Here is an 18,394-nt window from a genome sequence, read left to right on the forward strand (position 1 = left end):
AAGGCAAAGGGGTTTCACTGTTAATGTTTGCTCTGTCCCATAACTGTTGATTTAGTTCTCTCTTCTGGGATTAACAGCCATTAAGCGCTTAGTACAGTGCTCTGCACACAGTAAGGGCTCAATAAATGCGATTGAACGAATGAACGGCCACTTCCTCCTTCATCCATCTATCCATCATTCCATCGAGAGGGGCTTGGGTGGAACCCCAAAGGTGCCCAAGTATCATCTGAGTGAGATTCTCAAAAACAGATTAGAACTCCCTGTTCCAGCCACCCCTCTGCCTTCTTCCTTAGCTTAGACCACGGGGGAAGTTGTGTGGTTGGGAGGGGAAGTGGGAGAAGAGGAAGGCTCTATCCTGCTCCAAAAATCTCTAGGAAAGGAAATTCTAGACTCTTTCTGTTTGTTGCCTGTGCCGGTGTCTTGCCCTCACATCTAATCTGCAGCAGTTTTCTCCCTTGTCCTCTGAGGATGTGGAAGGCAGCTGTCCCCATTTTACAGGGAGATAAACTGAAGCTAGGAGAAGGGCAGAGGCTTGCCTGAGGTCACACAGCAAGGCGTAGGCAGTCCCAGAAGAGACCTTAGGCCTCTTGATGCCCAGCCTATTGGACTTCATTGACCTCCAGAGACACCTGGGCCCATGACTGACAGCTTCAGCTGTTGACTTTATTCCCAGGCACGAAAGAAACAAGAGGCCAAAATCGTCCTGAGGACACCCAGGATCCCGATGCTCCAAGTCATTTCCAGCTCTGCTGAGCCTTATGCTTCCCATGGCTCTGAGGTGCAGTCCAGCCCCACCGGTCACATTTCCAGACCGGTCCTGCCAGGGGAACAGTTGGGGTGGGGGAAGGAGCTGCTGCCAGCGATTCAGTACCCGAATAAATAACGTGCCACTTCCTATATCTGTGAGAGGACAGTGCAAATGAGCAACTGAGTGTCTCTGATTTGGGAAGTAGGCCAGAAGTCCTCCCTCCCTGCCACTTGCCCAGGAATTTATCACTTACCTAGGAAGCGGAATTCGTTGCGTCTGCACTTAATCAGAACCATGATCTCAGTCATCCACAGTAGGCTTTTCTCAGTCACCAGAGAAGGGTATTTCATCACCAGCTCCAGAGGCAAGAAGCAGTATGGCACTTCTGATTCACTGTCCAATAATGGTTTGTCCAAGAGACCGAAGGGAGCTCTATCATTCCGATCTGAAAGGGAAACCTCACTGATACCAGAGAACTGAATTTCCAAGGTACCTGGGGGGACTCTGAGAGCTTTTTTTAAGAGACTCATCAGAACACCTGCCCTCCAGAGCCAGCACAATGGTGAATGCGAATGCCACGGCCTCAACCCCGCTGGGGATCTCCAGGTCCAGGTGCGGGATGGGAACGGACTGGAAAGAACGGTCGTTGTCACACACTCCCCTTGGAGTCTACCATCTGGGATATTCCAAGGGCCACTGGAATTCATGCAGGGCTGGGAATAAAGGGATCAGCGGGATCCCAGTGGGCCACACCCTCATATTGGCTCCAGGAGGGACAAGGATAGGCGACAGTCTGGTCGCTGGCCAATTGGGTAGCAAGAAGGTGGGGCAAAACTAGTACGAGTGGACAGAGCGGGGTGGGGGCAGGCAGACTTCAGAAAGGAGGGACCAGAGCCTGGCGACTGGAGAATCCCTGTCTTGAACCCAATAGGATTAGCTCAAGAATCAGCAGGGAATGTAAAAGCAGTGAATGCAAAAGGCAGAGTGGCTCCAAGCCAGGGAAGGAGTCACGGGGAGAGAACACTCGGCTTTAGGCCAAGCCAAGTCCCTCAGCACAGGCAGCTCCTTGCAGGTGGGGAATGTGTCTGGTGTATCTTTCGTACTGAAATCACTGAATTCACTAGGCACCCTAGAAATACCATCACTACTGGTACCTGGGAAAATTGGGCTCTTTGGTGAGTGGCTTAATTTCTTGTTGGTACACTTCCCAAATTTCCATAAATTCATGGATGTGCTCTCTGCCACGATGACATCAGAAAACTTCATATTCAGATGGTGATTGCCATCCTTCAAATTCTCAAGTGTCTGTTGGGTAGAGTAGAGGAATAATGACTCCAGCGTTTTACATCCCACTGAGCAATTGCGAAGGCGGAGACGGGGAGCTGGGGAAGTGATTTTGGAGCCACTCGGAAGGGTGTTTTGACATTTTGTTTTGGCCATTCAATACCAATCAGAAACACCAAGGCAACGAGATCGCTGAAAACCACTCATAATTGTATTTACTTTACCCTTTTTGTTTTAAAAAACAAGTTTTGGGATGCTAATTTCTTCTCAAGGATTACTGGGAAACCTCTATCTAGAGCATGGGCTTGGGAGTCAGAGGTCATGGGTTCGAATCCCAGCTCAGCCACTTGTCAGCTGTGTGAACTTGGGCAAGCCACTTAACTTCTCTGTGCCTCAGTTGCCTCATCTGTAAAATGGGGATTAAGACTGTAAGCCCCACGTGGGACAACCTGATCACCTTGTATCCCCCAGCGCTTAGAACGGTGCTTTGCACATAGTAAGTGCTTAACAAATACCATTATTATTATTATTTACAATTTACAGAGAAATTTATCACCATGGCTAATCAGTAATGACTTGAGATTTGTCCAGAGTTTTTGCCCTAAAGAGTCCAAAGCACATTCAGTCGATCAATAAATCACTCCATCAGAAGTATATATTGAGGGCTTTACTCTTTGCAGAGCATTGTATACTATACTAATAGAATTAGTAGGCATGATCCCTGCCCTCAAGAATCTTACAAGCTAGTGGGGGAGACAGATACTAAAAGAAATTGCAGCGAGGAGGAAGCATCAGAATATAAAGGTATGTACAGAAATGTGAGTACCCAAGTGCTTAAGTGATGTGCAAGTGCCAAAGTGGGGGATATAGTGTGGGGAGATGAGAGATAAATCAAAGAAGTTCTCGTGAAGGAGATGTGAGTTCAGAAGGGCTTGAAGACGGAGAGAGCAAGGGGTCTGCTGGATGTGACAGAAAAGGAGTTTCAGGCAGAAGGGAGGGCATGAGCTAGAGGTTCATGGCAGGAGAGGTGAAAATAAAGCACAGGGAGTAGGTTGGTTTTAGAGAAATGAAGCATACAGACTAGGATGCAGGGGGAGAAGAATGAGAATAAGTAGCATGGGCGAAGGCTAATTGAGTGCCATAAAGCCAGTGGTCAGAAGTTTCTGCTTGATGCAGAGATGAATGAGTAACCACTGGAGGTTTTGGGGAAGTGGGCAGACGCACAGTGAATGATGTTTTAGAAAAATGATCCAGGCTACAGGGAGAACCATGAGGAGGTGGATGCAAATTGGAATATGATTAAGTGCCTGGACCAGCGTGGTGGCTGTTCGGATGGAAAAGAAGGGGTGGATTCTGGAAATGTTGTGGAGGAAGGATCGACAGAATTTGATGACAGACTGCATATGGGGGTCGAAAGAGAGGGAGGGGTCGAGGATTATGCCAAGGTTACAGGCTTGAGAGATGGGGGGGATTGGGGTATTATCGACTGTAATGGGAAAGTTAGATGGAGGAGAAGATTTGGTAGGGAGGCTGAGGTGCAGGTGGCACCTTCATGAAGAGGTATCCTGGAGGCAGGAGGAGATGTGAGATTTCAGAGAAGTAGAGAGCTTTGGGCTAGCAGGGTAGATTTGGAAGCCTCTGTGGAAGAGATAGTTGAAACTGTGGGAGGGGATGAACTCCCTCCCCAAGGGAGTGAGTGTAGATTGAGAAGAAAGGGAGAGCCAAAACAAAACCTTGAGGGAGATCTGCATTTAGGAAGTGAGAGGCAGAGGAAGAGCTGGGGAAATAGATGGAGCAGGATCAGCCACAGAGGTAGGAGGAGAACCAGGAGAGGTTCTTTCCTGACCATAACCCATTCATCCTCACTGTGGGCCAGGGAGTGAACTCAGGCATGTCAGTGATGCACTGGTTTAGACCAGGTGGCGAGACTGCAAAGTGGAAAAGGGGCATTTCTGCATTCTATTGGAAAAATCCAATTGGATGGCCTGGCTTACACCCTGACAACCCTTCAATTCTCTGGGCAAGGAGGAGTCTTCCAGCCTTGGGCTCATACCAATTTTTCCCTAGGGAGAGAATTTCTTGTCTGTTTTCTGTGAGAAGCGGTGAGGACTAGAAGAAAAAGCATGACCCTGGAGTCACAGGACCTGGACTCTATTCCTGGCTCTACCCCTTGTCTGCTGTATGACCTTGGGGAAGTCATTTAGACTTCTAGACTAGACTGTGAGCCTGTTGTTGGGTAGGGACCATCTCTATATGTCGCCAACTTGTACTTCCCAAGCGCTTAGTACAGTGCTCTGCACACAGTAAGCACTCAATAAATACGATTGAATGAATGAATTTAAATGATCTCTGCCTCAGTTACTTTGTCTGTAAAATGGGAAGAAAATATATGTTCTCCTTCTTACACTGTGAGCACCATGTGGGCAGGGACTGTGTCTGATCTGCTTGTATTGTATCAGCCCTAGGGCTTACTACAGTGCACGGCACATAGTCATCACTAAACAAACATTATCATCATTGGAGCAGCATGGTCTAATGGAAAGAGCATGGGCCTGGAAAACAAAGAAACTGCAATCTAATCCCAGCTAGGCCGGTTTCCTGCTGCGTGACATTGGGCAGGTCACTTAACTTCTTCGTGCCTCAGTTTCCTCATCTGTAAAAGGAGGATTCAATGCCTGTTCTCCTTCCTACTTGCACTGTGAGTCCCATGTGGAACAGGGACTGTGTCCAACCGGATTAACCTGGGTATTATTCTTATTATTCTTATTATTAGCGTCACCTGCATCTGGGCGCCTCCTCCAGTTATCCGTCTTGTAGGAAAGGCACGAAACCCTCTAGTGGCAAAGGCTTTGAAGTGCATTTTGCATTTTGAGGGAAAGGTGGTGGGGGCCATGAGCAGTTTAGGCAACGAGGGAAGTGACCAAACGCGGAGCTTTGAGCAATATAGTGAGAGAAAATGTGCTGAAGAGCTTTGCACAGGCACTTAGTACAATGCTCTGCACATAGTAAGCACTCAATAAATACCATTGATTGACTGCAACACAGCAAAGGACAGACTTTTTTGCGGACAGCCACACTGTGGCTGGGGCCGTAGGCTCCACCTCGTGTTTTCATTCCCTCCCCATCACTCCACACAACCTCCTAGGGGAACGTCATGGTCAGCAGTGTCTTCTTCTAACACCAAGGACAACTCTATACATACATTTTCCCCAGAGCAACCCACTGAGCTCGAGGAGGGAGGGCGGGCCTGAGCTGAACCAGGTTTGGCCTGGTGAGCATTCCCTTCTGTGCCTCCACCTCTGGTTATCAGCTGGTAACCTCTGGTTATCTGGTTATCAGTTGTACTTCCCAAGCGCTTAGTACAGTGCTCTGCACATAGTAAGCGCTCAATAAATACGATTGATGGTGATGATCAGCTGGGGGCGCCCAGTCGTTCACAGAACTCCTTCCTTATGCGAGGGTCTGGGCCTAAATCCCACCTGTATAGTCTCTCCCAGCACTTAGGGGAAGCAGCGTGGCTCAGTGGAAAGAGCCTGGGCTTTGGAGTCAGAGTTCATGGGTTCGAATCCTGGCTCTGCCAGTTCTCAGCTGTGTGACTTTGGGAAAGTCACTTAACTTCTCTGTGCCTCAGTTACCTCATCTGTAAAATGGGGGTTAAGATTGTGAGCCCCCCGTGGGACAACCTGATCACCTTGTAACCTCCCCAGCGCTTAGAACAGTGCCTTGCACATAGTAAGCGCTTAATAAATGCCATTATTATTATTAGTAGTAGTAGTAGTGCAGTGCTCTGTGCACAGCAAGCACCTAATAAGTAGCATTACTACTACTACGACAACGACTACTATGTGAAGGGGTGAGGGTGCAGTGTGGGCAGATCACCCGTCGGTATTGATGGCAACGGCCTAGACAAGATCTGCTGCCCAGTCAGAGCAGAGAGGCATTCTGTCTTGAAAGAAAGCTGCTCAGGAGCAGGATCTCTGAATCCACACAAAGGGGCCTCTGGCTGTATCCCTGAGGAAGAGTAAGTTTGGTTTCAGTGTTTGAAAAGCCAACCAGTTGAAACAGCTGGGTAACGATCTCTACCTGTTAGGACCCATTGGCTAAAAGGAGGGGTCCTGCCCTAGGCTTGGAAGTAAAACAAACTGGAGTTTTGCTGGACTTGGAAAGACAGGGAGCTCCTCCCTGTTTTACAGGCCTGCAATGGAGACTGCCCTGGATTCTATTTCCAGGAAGATGAATCTTGGAGCAGTCAACAGAAGTACTTGGGTTGATTAGAGTGGTGATGAGAACAGCAAACAAGGCTCACATTGGCTAACTCTCTAGAAGTGATATTAAGTTTCACCTCACTATTCCAAAGGTTGAGTTTTTACATGTCAAATGTTGGTATTTATGAGGGCAAGCAGGCACACTGGTTTGATCCACTGTTGGGATAGCTTACCTCGCTGATTTCTTGCTTCAACCAAGCCCACTCACTTCAATCCTCTAACACCCTCCTGCTCACTGTACCTCAATTTTGTCTATCTTGCCACTGACCTCTGGGATGGAACCCCCACCCCCTTTCATATCCAACAGACCACCTCTCCCCATCTTCAGAACCCTTCTAAAATCACATGTCCTCCGAGAGGCCTTCCGTGACCAAGCCCTCATTTCCCCTGCTCTCTCTCCTTTCTGTGTTGCCCTGGCACTTGGATTTTCACCTCTTATTCACTCCACCCTTAGCCCCACAGCACTTATGTACCTATCTGTCAAGTATTTTCATGTCTTTCTCCCCCTCTAGACTGTAAGCTCCTTGTGGGCAGGAAACGTTTTCCAGCTCTATTGTACTGCCCTCTCCCAAGCACTTAGTCCAGTGGGCATGTAGTAAACATCCAATAAATACCATTGATTGATTGATTGATTGGACTAACCATGTGCAGTATTGGCGGTACCCAGAGCCATTTCAGGGAGGTTCAACCAGCTTTTTTGAACTAGGATCCATATCTCTAATGCCAGCATAAATTTCTCCATGGTGGCCATCCGGCCTTACATCACCATCCTGAGTGCCTCTGGAATATGTAATCCTGCTAATGCCATCCGCTTGTGAGGACCTAGAGGGCCAGGGACTGTGTCTAATTCTCACCTGTGCATTTTTTCCCAGCACTTAGTACAGTGCTCTGCACACAGTAGAAGCTTAATAAATACCATGACTACTATTACTACATGTTCCAGAAATGTTACCACAGTCTACAGACAGTGGCCCCGGGAGTACCCCAGACCGAAAACTTATCAGCTGAGTATAGAGCCACCTTTGTGGAGCTACTTATACACAATGCATTTGGGCTAGTAGTGGGGCAAATGGTTTAAGGCTGCATTACCACGAACTAAATTCAAATCAAGGTAACATTAACTGGAAAAGGGGCTGTAAAGCACAATCCCAGAAATCATGTCATTACCCAACTAGGAGGTGAACGGCAGAAGAAATGTCAAGGTCCAGGAACAAATTGATTCCATGGAGGCTAATCAGCAAAACGCTAGGGTGTGCTGGGGAAGATAAATGAGTCCATGAAGGTAGGGAAAAAGAGCATGTCTTTTAGAAAAGATACTATGGCACTGAATAAATACGTGTCCTTGTTTCCCTGGTCTCCGACTTTTCAGAGAGCCTAACTCTAAGATGAAGGTGAGAGGATCTCTCTTCTGTCTCTAGCCAGCTAAACTCCATCGAACAGAGAAAACCACCACTAAGCAGCCAAAATATTATTCAGGAAATGGAGACAAGACCATTTACTACTGAGAGGGTGATTAGGAAGGGTGTATAGACTTTCGGTGAGATCACTCTATGCTCCTTTTTAAAAGATTTCTTCATCCAAGTTGACAGTGATTCTAATCAGATGGGTCTTAAGTAGGTCTGGCCCCTGACACCCATAGGCCGCTTCCCTGCTGAGAAACAGAAGTTCAGGAACCCAACTCTATTATTACTTGTTAGTGCAGGTAAGTGCACCGTTCACAAAAGAGAGATTTACAATCATTTTGACTTCCAAGAATTCACCGGGAATGAAGGCTGAGTGAAGGGATTGCAAGGCTTTGAAACAGAATCTGATTTTCATCAGACAAACTGCATGGTAGGCAAGAATTTGCATCACTCAAGCAGAGAGGCAGCTGGTCTAAGTGAAGAGAGTACAGGCTTGGGAATCAGCAGACCTTGGTTCTAAGCCCGGTTCCTCCATTGTCCATCTTGGGCAAACCACTGCATTTCTCTGGACCTCATCCATAAAATGGGGGTTAAAATCCTCCTCCCACAGTAACTTAGACTGTGAGCCCCATGTGGGGCAGGGACTGTGTCTAAACAGTTTATCTTGTATCTATCCCAGGGCTTAGTACAGTGCCTGGCACATAGTAAGGACTCAACTAGTACCATTAACAACAACAACAAAAAGCTATGAACTGTCAGAAAAGGAAAAGGGATCTGCTGTAGGTAAATCAAGGGCAATGCATATTGTGTGGTTGGGAAGGAGCTAAAGGACCAAAGCTGGAGGACAGATCTGGCAAACAGATGCAAAGCAGTTGGTGTCTCCCCAGCAGTATTTACACAGGTGCTTGCCAAATGAGAGAGATGCTGCATTTGTTTCAGCAAACATGTTTCAGTTAGGTAGTCCTAACAGCCCAGAGGATTGTTTGGTTGGCAGTAATATCTCATGTTTGTGAAGCAGGATGACCTAGTGGAAAGAGGTTGGGCCTGGGAGTAAGAGAACCTGAGTTCTAGTCCTGGCTCTGTTACTTACCTGCTGTATGACCTTGGGAAAGTCACTTCACTTTTCGCTGCCTCAATTTCCTCATCTGTAAAATGGGGATTCAATGCCTGTTCTCTCTCCTACTTACAGACTGTGAGGCCTGTGTAGGACAGGGACTGTGTCTGACCCGATTATCTTGTATCTACCCCAGCGCTTCTTACAGTGCTTGGCACATAGTAAGCACTTAACAAATGTGATTATGATTATTATTATTATGTTTGGGGCAGATGGGGCCACATGTTTCTGAAAATGTTTCACTGCAAGTGTAAATGTTACTCATCCTTCTGCAAACTATCCAGTGTCCAAAATTATTTATGCAACCGGGGTGGCCCAGGTAGTTTCGAAAAAGTTGCCTTGGCAAAAGACCAGTTGCAGCTGGGACACGTTGATTTAAATGTTTAACAAGACATGGGTGAGACATTTCAGAACTCTGTTTCCCAGGGATGATGAAGCAAAACTGGGCTTTTTTCTGGCTAGCTCTCACTTCTTCTGGACAAGTGTTCAGACAAGAAATGTGGTGAACCCACAAAAAACTGCCTTAAATGGTGATTGTTCATGACTTCTCGAACAACAACAAGAGACTCACCAAGGCCCTGTTGCACTCTACTGAAAACAGGTGATTGCTGACCTGTGGGGGCGGAGCATGGAGGGAGGAGTGTCTTTCTCTCCCTGCTCTACCCAGTAATGGGCCTGGACCAATCACTGACTGCTACGTAGAGCCACAGTTGAAACACCTAAGACAGATAAATGGCGGTCATTTTGAATCGTGAGGAAGTAGCACTGAAGCACCTGGAGCAGGAGCATGCACTGAGGAAAGCACACATTGAGGAAAGGATGCAGAGGAGAAGCAGGAGGGAGAAGCATGCAAAGCAGAATCAGCAGGAGAGCAGCACTCAAAAGCGGTAGCACTTGGAAGCAGCAAGCACGCATTGAGGAAAGCACGCATTGAGGAAAGCACACATTGAGGAAAGCATGCAGCGGAGAAGCAGAAGGGAGAAGCATGCAAAGCAGAATCAGCAAGAGAGCAGCACTTGAAAGCAGTAGCACTTGGAAGCAGCGTTTGGGGCAAGCGGTGTGTGGAGGGGAAGGCTTGCAGCGCCAGTGGCACCTGGAGTGGGAGCACTCATTGAGGAAAGCACACATTGAGGAAAGCATGCAGAGGAGAAGCAGAAGGGAGAAGCATGCAAAGCAGAATCAGCAAGAGAGCAGCACTTGAAAGCAGTAGCACTTGGAGGAAGCGTTTGGGGGAAGCGGTGTGTGGAGGAGAAGGCTTGCAGCAGGAGCACGCATTGAGGAAAGCATGCAGAGGAGAAGCAGAAGGGAGAAGCATGCAAAGCAGAATAAGCAGGAGAGCAGCATTTGAAAGCAGTAGCACTTGGAAGCAGCATTTGGGGGAAGCAGTGTGTGAAGGAGAAGGCTTGCAGCATCAGCGGCACCTGGAGTGGGAGCACGCACTGAGGAAAGCACACATTGAGGAAAGCATGCAGAGGAGAAGCAGAAGGGAGAAGCATGCAAAGCAGAATCAGCAGGAGGGCAACACTCGAAAGCAGTAGAAGGCAGCAGCACACGGAAGCAGCGTTTGGGGGAAGCGGTGTGTGGAGGAGAAGGCTTGCAGCATCAGCCGTCCTTGTTGCCAGGAACTTCTCCCAACCTTCCGACACGGGATCTACTGAAGGGCTCCCTTGACCAGCGGATTGCTATTGGACCCTTGGTGGAGTGGACTGAGTGTGTGTGTGTGTGTGTGTGTGTCACTCCCTTGCACGTTAGTAAAACTAAGTAAACTTTTCAAGGTAACATTGATGGCTGGTGGTCTGGTTTGACTCTATTACATGTCACTGAGGCTTCCCCGGTCCAGGAACGTCCTGGTTGGTACGAGCCTGGGGGACTGGAAGATAGGCTGGAATCTCAACTGGATTGTACAATGATGTGTCAACAGCTTTAAGTGTAATGTAAAGAATTTTCAAGAAAAATTATTGGACCAAATGTGTTAATTAGGGAAGTGGTGATAGAAATGCTTGCCATATTGTTTTCCTGTTCTTACAAGATCTAAATAAGCATTGATCTGTCCCAAGTGATTTCCCATGAAGGAAGTATGGCTGGTTGGTATGGAATGGTGAGCAGAAGAGAGATAGGGAAGCTCTCTTAAGAGAGCTGAGTGAATGAGGCTCTGGCAACTGAAGACTACATCTTCATTTTTTGAGAACTTTACCTGCTTCATGCAGCTCAAATTGTTCTGTGGGGTCATGCCTAAAGGGCCTATTTCCATTTTAGACAAAGGCAATATAAAGTTTTTTTTACGCTAAGCTGCTGAAGTCAATCAATTTTACTTTTTGAGCACTTACTGTAATGTGCTTGGGAGAGTACAATATAATAAAGCTGGGTGACACGTTCTCTGCCCACAGTGATGTTTACAGTCATCTCTGCAGGTCTCTTTAAGACTATTTTATATTCTATGATATAGAACAGAAGAAACTGTTACTATAGGAGCCTCCAGTTTTTCTCTGTTGAGCATGGATATCAGACAATGCAGAAATTCTGCCAATGTGGAATTTTTGCCCTTCCCACTTAATGTCACCAGTGAATGTATTAGGGTAAGAGGGGGATTGTCAGGAGAAACAGGCACAAACCGTTTTATCTGTTACTAAAGTCATGCTCAGTGATGCCTTTAGGATTCTAAGTTACTTGCATTCTGTGCCTGTGTCATTGCATCTGTAACAAAGCATCTTCCTAATCTTTCCACCTAAATCCACCCATAGAGGAAGGGAAAGAAAGGACCTTCAACAAGGTGCTTAGAAGGGGCTGCTGGGTTTTGACAGCTGTTAGACTCTCTCTTTTTATTCAATGGCACTCCTTTCAAGCATTCCTTCTAACACCGCTCTGAGGGATCAGGGCTGTCCTGGACTCTGGCTGGGATCAATAAGGCTTAGAAGAAGGCAGTGGCAAATTATTGCAGATATAATTCTATCCTATGTTTACTATATGCTAAGAACCCTCCCTCTAAACATTTGCACCCTAAAATATTTGTCACACCAACACAGACAGACAAACAAATCTGTCTGGTCAGTAGTTTACCAAGCTATACTTCTAGGGGAGATTCCATACCTGCAGTAAAGGTGTTATCTGTAGTGACTGGGCTTGCTCATGCAGCAGATTCACCTCAGTGTTGCTGATAATGGGGAGTTGGCTGGTGAGCAGATACGCATGCACATATTTAAATATGAATCCATCCCTGTCGATGAATAACTGCTGGTCGTCGGAAAGCATTGCTTCAGATGCCTTTTTCCAAAGGATTGAGTCTGGAAACTGGGCAAGCTTTAGTTTAGGCACAGAAAAAAACCAGCCCCCTATGTTAAAATTCAGTAGGTCTTCGGGTTCCTCTGAAAGATCATCATCTTCATCTGTGAGCAGATCAGCTTCCTTTTGAAGCATTTCACCTAGATTTTCTTCGGGCACTTTGGCTTCCTCTTGAGGCATGCTGGCTTCATCCTGAAGCATTGAAAAATCTTGAGGGATTTCGGCTCCATCATAGGGCATTATGGCTTCATCAAAAGGCACTCTGCCTTCCTCCTAATTGGAAAAGAAGAGATCAGCTCCTGCTGGGCAGGGAATGTGTCTACCAATTTAGTACAGTGTGCCGCACACAGTAGCACTCAATCAATCAATCAGTGGTATTTATTGAACATTTACTATGTGGAGAGCACTGTACTGAATGCTTGGGAGAGTTCAATACAATTGAGTTAGCAGACACATTCCCTGCCCACAATAAGCCCACTGAGGGATCAATAACCTGAAGTACACAGCTAGAGTGAGGAAGTGGGTGGCTCTTCTAAGATCATTTCTCCAAAGTGAATCCACTAAGTCTTTATAAACTCCTTCATGTGCTGCTCATTAAAAATCCACAGTCACCTACTTGGAACTGCATCTCTTTTCCCTCCCTTGAAACGTGGAAAAGGAGGTGGACTATAAATGAAGACAGAGGTCAATGGAGAAGCAGTTAGCGAAGCAGTGTAGTCTAGTGTAGTGTAGTGTGGAAAGACCACAGGCCTGGGAGTCAGAGGAACTGGGTTCTAATCCTACTTGCCTGCTGTGTGACCTTAGGCAAATCACTTCACTTCTCTGTGCCTTAGTTTCCTCATCTGAAAAATGGGGATTTAATACCTGTTCTCCCTGCTGCTTAGACTATAAGCCCCATGAGGGTCAGGGGCTATTTCTGACTGCATTATGTTGTACCTATTACAGTGCTTGGCACATAGTAAACACTTAACAAATGCCTTTATTATTAATACTAATAGCTGTTAAAAAATAGACCAAACCTCTTCAGAGCAAGGAAGGAAGGTGGGGGTGAGAGGACAGACTTCCCTGAGATGTTTAAAGTATTTAAATCAGGGTGGAACCATTTTTTGGAAAGGGTGGGAGAAAGGACTTGGGTGGGGGTGGGAGGCTGAAAGAGGGCAGGCCCTTTTTTCTCCTTAGCACAGCCCTAAGTGGCACTGTCAATGGTCAGTATTCATTCATTCAGTCGTATTTATTGAGCATTTACTTTGTGCAGAGCACTGTACTAAGCACTTGGAAAGTACAATTCAGCAGTAAAAACAACCACAAAAAGGGAATGTGGCAGGAACGGCCAGAAGTGGGAGTGAAGATAGGCTGAAAAACGGAATGAGTTCTAGAACCATGGCATCCCAGAGCTGGCAGGGATGTAGAGAGGTCATCTAGCCCAATCCTTTTGTCTCCAGGCAGGACTGGCCCTCAAACAACTAGGCTATATGGGGTTTTCTTTTTGGTCCCTAGAGATGAGAAGGGGAGGCAATCACACTGCAATGAATTCTTCAAGAGGGCAATTGGATACCTGACTGATCTGCTGGAGGAACTGGTGAGGCACCTGATGCCAAAGAAAATAGACTGCCTGGTGAGTTATCTCTAGTCACTGAACTACATCTACCCTCGCCAACCCTGAAATTCCTCTTCAGACCACAACCTCCTCACCTGCTCTCTTTCCCACACACTCACTCCCTGCGAATCTGTCCTGTTCCCCCACAGAGACTTCTGATCTTTTGATCCCCTCCAGTATTCTACAGTCGTCAATCAATCAATTGTATTTACTGAGCACTTACTGTGTGCAGAGCACTGGACTAAGCGTTTGGGAGAATACAGTGTAACAGAGTTGACAGACACATTTCCTGTCCACAGCGAGTTTATAGTCTCGAGGTGGAGAAAGACATGATATGAATAAATAAATTATGGATATGTACATAAGTGCTGTGGGGTTGAGGGACGGGTGAATTAAGGGTGCAAATCCAAGTGCAAGAGTGACACAGAAGGGAGATGGGAGAAGAGAAAATGAGGGCCTACTAGGGGAAGGTCTTTTATTTATATTAATGTCTCTCTCCCACTCTAGACTGAAAGTTTGTTGTGGGCAGAGAATGTCTGTTGATTGTTGCATCGTACTCTCCCAAGCACCACCCTCTCTACTGAACTCAATTACTTTGCTCCATCACTAAATCCTGTCGGTTTGTCCTTCACAACATCGCTAAAATCTGTCCTTTCCTCTCCTTACAAACTGTTACCATGTTAATCCAATCACTTATCCTATCCCTCCTTGATGACTATATCAGCCTCCTTACTGACCTCCCTGCCTTCTGTCTCTTCCCACTCCAGTCCATACTTTCCTCAGCTGCTTGGATCATTTTTCTACAAAAACATTCAGGCCGTTTCCCTACTCCTCAAGAACCGCCAATAATTGCACATCCACCTCCGCATCCAACTCCTTACCATCGACTTTTTAAAGCACTCAGTCACCTTGCCCTCTCCTATCTCACCTTGCTACTCTCCTACTACAACCCAACCCACACACTTCACTCCTCTAATGTTAGCCTTCTCACTGCATCTTTATCTCATCTATCTTGCTGTTGACTTCTCACCCACGAACTGCCTCTGGCCTGGAACGCCCTCCCTACTCATATCCAATAGACCATTATTCTTCCCCCTTCAAAGCTTCATTGAAGATGCATCTCTTCCAAGGGGCCTTCCCTGACTAAACCCTCTTTTCTTCTTCTTCTACTCCTGTGTTGCCCTGACTTGCTCCCTTTATTCAACTCCCCCTCCCAGGCCCACAGCACTTATGTACAAATCTGTAATTGATTTATTTATATTAATGTCTCTCTCCCCCTCTGGCCTGTAAACTTGCTGCTGGCAGGGAATTTGTCTGTTATACTGTTATACTGTACTCTACCACACACTTGGTACTGTGCTCTTGACACATTAAGCACTCAATACATACCACTGACTTTTAGACTGTGAGCCCACTGTTGGGTAGGGACTGTCTCTATATGTTGCCAACTTGTACTTCCCAAGCGCTTAGTACAGTGCTGTGCACACAGTAAGCGCTCAATAAATACGATTGACTCTTTGATTGATTGAATGACTGACTGTCCCTCCACCAACCTCTTACCACTGATCTGCAACTCTGGATCACCTCTGCTCCTGTGCTCAAGCTGCAGATCGCTGTTGGCAGAAATCCAGACATCTGTCTGTCCTTGTCCCCCTTAAATTCATTCTTACCTGCTTCAATTTTGCCCTCTCCTCTGCCCAACAACAATACTTCTTCCTAACTGACTCCCATTCCCATTGCCCCCGCCAGCTACTCCAGATGTTTAACTCTTTTCTCAAACCTCCTATCCCCCCGTCCCCACCATCTTTCCTCTAATGACCGAGCCTCAAACTTAATTAACAAAATTGAAAATATCAGGCATGATCTCCCTAAAATCTTCCTCATTCCTCTCCAGTACCACCTTCCTCCTCCACCCTCTTCAACTCTACCAATATTCCCAGCAGCATTTCAAGAACTCTCACTTCCTCAGAAAATCTACCCCCTTCACCTGCATTTCTGACCCCATCCCTTCATACTTTATTAAAGCACTCACCCCCTCTCTTCTTCCCCCACTTGACTGCCATTTTCAACAATTCACTTTCCAATGGTTCACCATGTTGAGAAGCAGCATGGTGTAGTGGATAAATCCCGGGCCGGGGAGTCAGAAGGTCATGGGTTCTAATCCTGCCTCCACCACGTGCCTGGTGTGTGACCGTGGGCAAGTCACTTCACTTCTCTGGGCTTCAGTTCTCTCATCTGCAAAATGGAGATTGAGACTGTGAGCCCCTTGTGGGACAGGGACTGTGTCCAATCTGATTTGCTTGTTTCCACCCCAGCCCTTAGTACAGTGTACATAGAAAGTATGTAACAGATGCCACAGTTATTAGTATTATTATTATTGCTCCTTCCCCACTGCTTTCAATCATGCCTATGTATCCCCTAGTTTAAAAAAACAAAAACAAAAAAAACTCCTCTTGACCCCACAGCTCCCTCCAGTAATCATCCCATCTCCCTTCAACCATTCCTCTCCAAACTCCTTGAGAGAGTCGTCTACAACCACTGTCTTCACTTCCTCTCCTCCAATTCTCCCCTTTATCCCCTCCAAACTGGTTTCTGTCCCTTCCACTCCACAGAAACTGTCCTCTCTAAGGTAACTACTGGCCTTCTTGCAATATCTGATAGCCTTTACTCCATCCTAATCTTTCTAGACCTCTCATCTGCCTTCAACACTGTGGACCACCTCCTTCTCCTCAACTTTATCCAGTCTTGGCTTCACTGACACTGTTCTTTCTTGGTTCTCCTACTATCTCTAACTGCTCCTTCTCAGTCTCTTTAGCAGGCTCCTCCTCTGACTCCCATCCTCTGACAGGAGGACGGGAGGGTCCCTCAAGGCTCGGTTCTGGCTCCCCTTCTATTTGCCATCTATACCCACTTCTCCAAGGGAGAACTCCCTTGGAGAACTCTTTCGCTTCCATGGCTTCAACTACCATCTCTATGCAGATGATTCCCAAATCTACATCTCCAGCCCTGACCTCTCTCCCACTCACATTTCCTCCTGATTTCAGGGCATCTCTACCTGGATATCCTGCTGACACCTCAAACTGAACATGTTCAAAACAAAACTCCCTATCTTCCCACCTAAACACCGTCCTTCCCCTGTCTTTCCTATCACTGTAGACAATACCACCCTCCTCTCTATCTCACAAGCCCATAAGCTTGGCATTGTCCTCTACTCCTCTCTCTCTCTCTCTCTCTCTCTCTCTCTCTCTCTCTCTCTCTCTCTCTCTCTCTCTCTCTCCATATTGAATCTGTCACCAAAACCTGTCTGTTCTACCTTCACAACATCACTAAAATCTGCCCTTTCCTCTCCACCCAACTGCTACTACCCTGACCCGAGCACTTATCCTATCCTGTCTTGACTTCTACATTTGCCTCCTCACTGACCTCTCTGTCTCCTGTCTCTCCTTACTACAGTCCATACTTCACTCTACTGACTTTATCGTTTTTCTAAAAAAATGTTTAGTCCATGTTTTCCCACTCCTCAAGAACCTCCAGTGGTTGCCCATCCACCTCCATAACAAACAGAAACTCCTTACCATTGGTTTTAAAGTACTCAATCACCTTGCCCCCTCCTACCTTCCCTTTCGCCCATGTCCTGGCTCTGGCCTGTGACTCTCCCCACCCTGGCCTTCATCTCCGACAGATGATCACCCTCCCCACCTTCAAAGTATTACTAAAAATACATCTCCTCTAACAGATCTTCCTCAACTAAGCTCACATTTTCTTTTCTCCCACTCCCTTCTGCATCACCCTTGCACCTGGATTTTCTATCCTTAATTCATCCTACCTTCAGCTCCACAGCACTTACGTACACGCTCCTTGTTTATTTATATTAATGTGTCTCCTCTAGACAACAGGAAATGTGTCTACCAACTCTGTTATATTGTACTCTCCCAAGCATTTAGTACAGTGGAGAATCTGCTTTTGTGTCAGAGCAGGCTAGTGGGGTTCCTGGAGGGCAGGCCTCTATAATGAGGGGGATCCCTGCCCTAACCACAAACCACATCTAGCGGGCCTGAATGTTAGGGTTTACAGTTCTGGAAATCTGAGGCCCTGCAGCTTGAGACCCTCTCTGAGGAGCCCCTTGCTGGGGGAAAGTGGAGCACACAGTTGAGGAGGCAGCTGTGATTCCAGTGGGAGAGAGTGCTTCATGGATTCCTTTGTCTCTGACCCTTCTCCCCCTTCTAGACTGTGAGCCCGTTGTTGGGTAGGGACCGTCTCTATATGTTGCCAATCTGTACTTCCCAAATGCTTAATATAGTGCTCAATAAATACTACTGAATGAATGAATGAATGGTCTGCACACAGTAAGTGCTCGAACAATTGATTGATTGATTGACTTTGTCCCACAGCACTTATGTACATATCTATAAATTAAATTACATTATTTATATTAATTCTGTCATCTCCTCTAGACTGTAAGCTCATTGTGGGTAGGGAACAAGATAACCAACCTTGTTGGATTGTACTCTCCCAAATAATAACAATAAGAATAGTTATGGTATTTGTTAACTGCTTACTATATGCCAGGCACTATACTAAGCACTGGGGTGGATACAAGCAAATCAGGTTGGACACGGTCCCTGTCCCATGTGAGGCTCACATTCTCAACCCCCATTTTGCAGATGAGGTAACTGAGGCACAGAGAAGTGAAGTGACTTGCCC

The 18,394-nt window shown here is 46.6% G+C and overlaps 1 protein-coding gene across 1 annotated transcript in view; it reads right to left on the minus strand.

The window, feature by feature from the left end:
- The window catches only part of KCTD19 (potassium channel tetramerization domain containing 19), a 39,760-nt gene that overhangs the window by 19,842 nt on the left and 1,524 nt on the right, over positions 1–18,394 (minus strand). The window contains exons 2-4 of the mRNA XM_038740137.1: positions 11,902–12,366; positions 1,903–2,053; positions 1,002–1,193 (exon numbers count right to left, since the gene is read on the minus strand). Coding sequence (XP_038596065.1) covers positions 1,002–1,193; positions 1,903–2,053; positions 11,902–12,366 — 808 coding nt within the window. The remainder of the gene's footprint in view (positions 1–1,001; positions 1,194–1,902; positions 2,054–11,901; positions 12,367–18,394) is intronic.

The sequence above is a fragment of the Tachyglossus aculeatus genome, chromosome X1 (assembly GCF_015852505.1).
Source record: "Tachyglossus aculeatus isolate mTacAcu1 chromosome X1, mTacAcu1.pri, whole genome shotgun sequence".
NCBI lineage: Eukaryota > Metazoa > Chordata > Mammalia > Monotremata > Tachyglossidae > Tachyglossus > Tachyglossus aculeatus.